Source organism: Oncorhynchus gorbuscha, unplaced genomic scaffold (genome assembly GCF_021184085.1).
Source record: "Oncorhynchus gorbuscha isolate QuinsamMale2020 ecotype Even-year unplaced genomic scaffold, OgorEven_v1.0 Un_scaffold_1301, whole genome shotgun sequence".
NCBI lineage: Eukaryota > Metazoa > Chordata > Actinopteri > Salmoniformes > Salmonidae > Oncorhynchus > Oncorhynchus gorbuscha.
The window spans coordinates 95,001-102,500 of NW_025746118.1; the positions used below are offsets into that span (position 1 = coordinate 95,001).

General features: G+C 42.5%; 1 protein-coding gene across 1 annotated transcript in view; it reads left to right on the top strand.

Annotated features, from left to right (window-relative positions):
• Positions 1–3,441: 3,441 nt before the first annotated feature.
• The window catches only part of LOC124022114 (FERM and PDZ domain-containing protein 1-like), a 54,114-nt gene continuing 50,055 nt past the window's right edge, over positions 3,442–7,500 (top strand). The window contains exons 1-2 of the mRNA XM_046337157.1: positions 3,442–3,542; positions 4,127–4,302. Coding sequence (XP_046193113.1) covers positions 3,442–3,542; positions 4,127–4,302 — 277 coding nt within the window. The remainder of the gene's footprint in view (positions 3,543–4,126; positions 4,303–7,500) is intronic.

Sequence of the window (7,500 nt, forward strand, 5' to 3'; positions counted from 1 at the left end):
AGACACCACAGCTGAGATTGGCAATTAGGAGCCATATTATTTGAAATCAATTGAAATGATGCGCACCACATGTAGATTATCAGCCAATCGCAGCCTGTCTGGTCAACAGAACAATTAGAGCAACACAATCCCTAGTGACATCATCTCTGGTCCCTCAAAACCACATACAGCACTCTACTGAATAATATATACAGATGGAATGATGGAATGTGTAAAGAGTGGAATGTGGAATAACCAGATGGTGATGGAATAAAGAGATGGTGTGGTGATGTGTGTAGGTAGTAACCAGATGGAATAACCAGATGTGTGTGTGAATGTTGAATGTGAATAACCAGATGAATAACCAGTGTGTGTAACCAGATGAATGTGTGATGAATGTGTGTTTGAATAACCAGATGGAATAACCAGATGAATAAAGAGTGGAATGTGAATAACCAGATGTGATGGTGATGAATGTGAATGTGTTTGAACTTTTTATTCAGGAGAGCCCAAATGAGACCAGAGGTTTCATTTCCAATGGATAACCAGATGGAATAACCAGATGGAGGACAGAAAATAAATCAAATTAATAAAATATAAATCTACAAGATAGAATAACAAGATATAATAACCAGGAAGAATAATCTAGATAGAATAACTAGAATAACCAGATATAATAGAATAACCAGATGGAATAACTAGGATAGAATAACCAGATGGAATAACCAGATGGAATATCCAGATAGAATAACCAGATAGAATAACCAGATGGAATGGAATAACCAGATAGAATAACCAGATGGAATAACCAGATGGAATAACCAGATGGAATAACCAGAATAATGGAATAACCAGATGGAATAACCAGAATAACCAGATATGGAATAACAAGATAGAATAACCAGATATAATATGGAATAACCAGATGGAATAACCAGATGGAATAACCAGATAGAATAACCAGATGGAATAACCAGATGGAATAACCAGATGGAATAACCAGATGGAATAACCAGATGGAATAACAAGATAGAATAACCAGATGGAATAACCAGATGGAATAACCAGATGGAATAACCAGATAGAATAACCAGATGGAATAACCAGATGGAATAACCAGATGGAATAACCAGATTGAATAACCAGATGGAATAACCAGATGGAATAACCAGATGGAATAACAAGATAGAATAACCAGGAATAACAAGATGGAATAACCAGATGGAATAACCAGATAGAATAACCAGATAGAATAACCAGATGGAATAACCAGATAGAATAACAAGATAGAATAACCAGATAGAATAACTAGATAGAATAACCAGATAGAATAACCAGATGGAATAACCAGATGGAATAACCAGATGGAATAATCAGATGGAATAATCAGATGGAATAACCAGATGGAATAACCAGATGGAATAACAGATAGAATAACCAGATGTAATTAGAATAAACATTAGAACATCATAAACGACATATAAAGTCAAAATATTGCACACCTCGTTGAACTCATTTATCACCAGGGTCTTAAACCACTTTAGTGGCACCAGGGAATCAAAATGTAATGAATTGTGTAAGTCCAAAATGTGGAGTGTTAAAACTAAATTTGGATGTAGCTAGTTTGGTGGCGACACGAGTTTAACTACCAATGTGAATGGGTTTGGTATCTCATGTTTTTATGATTACTACCATACCCTGTTCAAAAGCACTTAACTCTTCTGTCTTACCCATTCACCCTCTGAATGGCACACAGACACAATCCATGTCTCAATTGTCTCAAGGCCTAAACATCCTTCTTTAACCCGTCTCCTCCCCTTCATCTACACTGATTGAAGTGGATTTAACAGGTGGCATCAATAATGGATCATAGTTTTAACCTGGAATCACCTGGTCAGTCTATGTCATGGAAAGATGCTTTGTACACTCCTCCATTGACTTCCTGCTCGGACCCCCCTTTGGGCTTGGAGACATTGTTCCGTTGGTATCAAGGGACCTAACGTGTGCCAGGAAAACATTCCCCACACCAGTACACCTCCGCCACCAGCCTGTACCGTTGACAGCAGGCAGGACTGGTGGACTCATGGCCCCATAAGCATGACGCAACAGGAACCAGGATTCATCGGACAAGGCAATGTATTTCTATTCCTCATTTGTCCAGTGTTGGTGATTGCGTGCCCACAGAGCCATTTCTTCTTGTTTTTAGCTGATAGTAGTGGAGCCCGGTGTGCTTGTCTGCTGCAATAGCTCATCAGTGACAAGTATCAACGACTGTTGTACTGCACCATTATTTGTCTTTTTGTGGACTGCCTATTAAGCTTTGCGCGATTCTTTCCATTTTCCTTCGACCCATCTAGTCAACGAGTTGTTTACGCCCACAGGACTGGATGTTTTTTGTTTGTCTCACCATTCTCTGTAAACCCTAGACACTGTCGTGAAAAACACAGGAGGCCGTTTCTGAGATGCTGGACCTGCCACGCCTGGCACCGGCGGCCATACCACGCTCAAAGCTGCTTTGGTCACTGGTTTTGACCCTTCTAACGTTCAATGGAACAGTAACTGAATGCCTTAATGCCTGTCTGCCTGCTTTATTTAGCAAGCCACAGCCATGTGAGTCACTGCCTGTAGGAGCGATCCATTTTTGTGAACAGGGTGGTCTCCCTAAACTGGCCACAGTGTGTAGTTTGAAGTAAAAACAAAAAGACTTCTTCGCTGAAAGGTGCCAGTGATTCTAATATTTTTTTTGCATGGCAAGATAGTTTAGAAACTGTCTGGTAGTTATCTATTTAGCTTTATCCCAGTCAAGAGGAGCCAGTCAAGAGGTAGAATCAGTCAATTTAGCTTTAGCCCAGTCAAGAGGAGCCAGTCAAGAGGTAGAATCAGTCAATTTAGCTTTAGCCCAGTCAAGAGGAGCCAGTCAAGAGGTAGAATCAGTCAATTTAGCTTTAGCCCAGTCAAGAGGAGCCAGTCAAGAGGTAGAATCAGTCAATTTAGCTTTAGCCCAGTCAAGAGGAGCCAGTCAAGAGGTAGAATCAGTCAATTTAGCTTTAGCCCAGTCAAGAGGAGCCAGTCAAGAGGTAGAATCAGTCAATTTAGCTTTAGCCCAGTCAAGAGGAGCCAGTCAAGAGGTAGAATCAGTAAATTCAGCTTTAGCCCTTTCTGACAATTAATGCGTGAACCATGGATTAGAGCTGTCTTTAACCCTTGACTGTTTATATGGGGCATACTGATCTGCAACAGAGTTAAACTGAGAGGTTTAAAGATCTGAATCAGAGATAGAGGACACACCCTCCCAGGCAGACACCCCTAGGTCATACAGGAAATGTTGCTCATTGAAAATTATGACATGTCTTCGTGCATACCTCTAATGCAGGCAATGGAACAATTGTCACAATGTTAATCTATATTTGAACCCCTGTTCTCATCCTTGGCCTCTGACCTTTAACCCCTGTCTGTAGTTAAATGGAGGAGCGGGACAGAAGCCGCTCCCCGTCCCGCAGGACCAGTCGGGTGGAGCAGGTGGTGGGGCGATGGCTACGACGCTCCAGGGATTCCAGCAGCAGGTTAGTACCAACCAGGCCGGCCGCGTAACACGGTTAGCTTTGGGTTTGACTGGGTTAGCCAGGGATTCCAGCAGCAGGTTAGTACTAACCAGGCCGGCCACAGAACACGGTTAGCTTTGGGTTTGACTGGGTTAGCCAGGGATTCCAGCAGCAGGTTAGTACTAACCAGGCCGGCCACGGAACACGGGTAGCTTTGGGTTTGACTGGGTTAGCCAGGGATTCCAGCAGCAGGTTAGTACTAACCAGGCCGGCCGCGTAACACAGTTAGCTTTGGCATTAGGCCCGGCTAGTTTGGGTTTGTCTGGGTTAGCCAGGGAGCTAGTAATGGTTTTGTCTGGGTTAGGCCTGCAGGGTAGAAATGGGTTTGTCTGGGTTAGGCCTGGGGGCTAGTAATGGTTTTGTCTAGGTTAGCCTGGGGGATAGTAATGGGTTTGTCTAAATGGTTTTATTTTGGTTTGGCCTAGTTATTCAAGGCAATTTTGGACATCATCTGTTGGAGACTATTATGAGGAAGTGTTTCCTTGTTTGTTTTGATTGGCTGATACCTTGTCCTCTGGCTGATACCTGGTCTCTACCCCAATCAGAGAGCGTATCCTGGTAGATGGGAAGGCGGCTGCGGGGGGAGAGTCTAGCGGTCAGGACCAGAAGAACAGCTACCCGGTTAGACTGACCGTCCAGATCCTACGAGACCCCCTCCTCAACACTCATGGAATCACCCTGACACCTCAGACACCCATACTGGTGCAGGACATCACCCCAGGTAGGCTACATAAACATGACGTAGGACTATCATAACCCTGACATAGGACTATCATAACCCTGACATAGGACTATCATAACCCTGACATAGGACTATCATAACCCTGACATAGGACTATCATAACCTGACATAGGACTATCATAACCTGACATAGGACTATCATAACCTGCCTGACATAGGACTATCATAACCCTGACATAGGACTATCATAACCTGACATAGGACTATCATAACCTGACATAGGACTATCATAACCTGACATAGGACTATCATAACCTGACTGACATAGGACTATCATAACCCTGACATAGGACTATCATAACCTGCCTGACATAGGACTATCATAACCCTGACATAGGACTATCATAACCCTGACATAGGACTATCATAACCTGACATAGGACTATCATAACCTGCCTGACATAGGACTATCATAACCCTGACATAGGACTATCATAACCTGCCTGACATAGGACTATCATAACCTGCCTGACATAGGACTATCATAACCTGCCTGACATAGGACTATCATAACCCTGACATAGGACTATCATAACCTGACATAGAACTATCATAACCCTGACATAGGTCTATCATAACCTGACATAGGACTATCATAACCTGACATAGAACTATCATAACCTGACATAGAACTATCATAACCTGACATAGAACTATCATAACCTGACATAGGACTATCATAACCTGACATAGGACTATCATAACCTGACATAGAACTATCATAACCTGCCTGACATAGGACTATCATAACCTGCCTGACATAGGACTATCATAACCTGACATAGGACTATCATAACCCTGACATAGGACTATCATAACCTGACATAGAACTATCATAACCTGCCTGACATAGGACTATCATAACCTGCCTGACATAGGACTATCATAACCTGACATAGGACTATCATAACCCTGACATAGGACTATCATAACCTGACATAGAACTATCATAACCTGCCTGACATAGGACTATCATAACCTGCCTGACATAGGACTATCATAACCTGACATAGGACTATCATAACCCTGACATAGGACTATATTGTGCTGTCACAAGCTTGGGACTGCTGGACAGATTAACTTAACAATCAACATCTGATTAGAAAAACAGCAAGCGAAAAAAACAAACATATGGTTTCAGAGTAACTTGAAGATTTGATTTAATAATTTGGTTGGTTGGGTGGCAGAAATAGTTATGCTGTTGAATTCAGGTGGCAGTCTTTTGACCTTTGATCCTTTGCTAAACTGAGAGCCTGGCAGTCTTGCTAGTCATTACTCCATCAGGTGCAGGATCCAACTACATCTATGATCAAATGACTGAATCCGATTGTGATGTCATTGAGATTGACAGGCTGTACAGAAAAGGAAGAAGAGGGGTTTTGTGTTGTTCCATAGGCTCCATTAGGGTTTGTGTTGTTAAGCCCAGGTGGAGACTGAGGGTGGGTCGCTGATGGCACCCGATTCCCTATATAGTGTACTACTTTTGACCAGAGTCCTAGTAGTGTCCTATAGAGAATAGGGTGCCATTTGGGACACAGTGAGAGGAGGGGGAAAGTTGCTGAGCTAGTGGATGTATCGCTGGTGTGTGTGTGGTGGTGGTTACAGTAATGAGAGGAACGGTTCAGGGGAGATCAATAGGACAACAAAGGGTTTATCCTCATATGCTGTATAGTACCTACAGTAGGGCCCTGTGTGTATGGATGTATATAGACTACCCTCACAGACCTACTGTATATAGACTACCCTCACAGACCTACTGTATATAGACTACCCTCACAGACCTACTGTATATAGACTACCCTCACAGACCTACTGTATATAGACTACCCTCACAGACCTACTGTACATAGACTACCCTCACAGACCTACTGTATATAGACTACCCTCACAGACCTACTGTGTATAGACTACCCTCACAGAGCTAGTGTATATAGACTACCCTCACAGACCTACTGCATATAGACTACCCTCACAGACCTACTGTATATAGACTACCCTCACAGACCTACTGTATATAGACTACCCTCACAGAGCTAGTGTATATAGACTATCCTCACAGACCTACTGTATATAGACTACCCTCACAGACCTACTGTATATAGACTACCCTCACAGAGCTACTGTATATAGACTACCCTCACAGACCTACTGTATATAGACTACCCTCACAGACCTACTGTATATACAGTGGGGCAGAAAAGTATTTAGTCAGCCACCAATTGTGCATGTTCTCCCACTTAAAAAGATGAGAGGCCTGTAATTTTCATCATAGGTACACTTCAACTATGACAGACAAAATGAGAAAAAAAATCCTGAAAATCACATTGTAGGATTTTTAATGAATTTATTTGCAAATTATGGTGGAAAATTAGTATTTGGTCTATAACAAAAGTTTATCTCAATACTTTGTTATATACTCTTTGTTGGCAATGACAAACATTTCTGTAAGTCTTCACAAGGTTTTCACACACTGGAGACAGCTAGTCTAACTGGGGACACATGGGGTACATGGGGTACATATAGGTCACATGTCAGTAAACACAACCAGTAGGTCACATGGGGTACATAAACACAGCCAGTAGGACACATAGGGTACATAAACACAGCCAGTAGGTCACATGGGGTACATAAACACAGCCAGTAGGACACATGGGGTACATAAACACAACCAGTAGGACACATGGGGTACATAAACACAGCCAGTAGGACACATGGGGTACATAAACACAACCAGTAGGACACATGGGGTACATAAACACAGCCAGTAGGACACATGGGGTACATAAACACAACCAGTAGGTCACATGTCAGTAAACACAACCAGTAGGTCACATGGGGTACATAAACACAACCAGTAGGTCACATGTCAGTAAACACAACCAGTAGGACACATGGGGTACATAAACACAACCAGTAGGTCACATGTCAGTAAACACAACCAGTAGGTCACATGGGGTACATAAACACAACCAGTAGGTCACATGTCAGTAAACACAACCAGTAGGACACATGGGGTACATAAACACAACCAGTAGGTCACATGTCAGTAAACACAACCAGTAGGTCACATGGGGTACATAAACACAACCAGTAGGTCACATGTCAGTAAACACAACCAGTAGGACACATGGGGTACATAAACACAACCAGTAGGTCACATGGGGTATATAAACACAA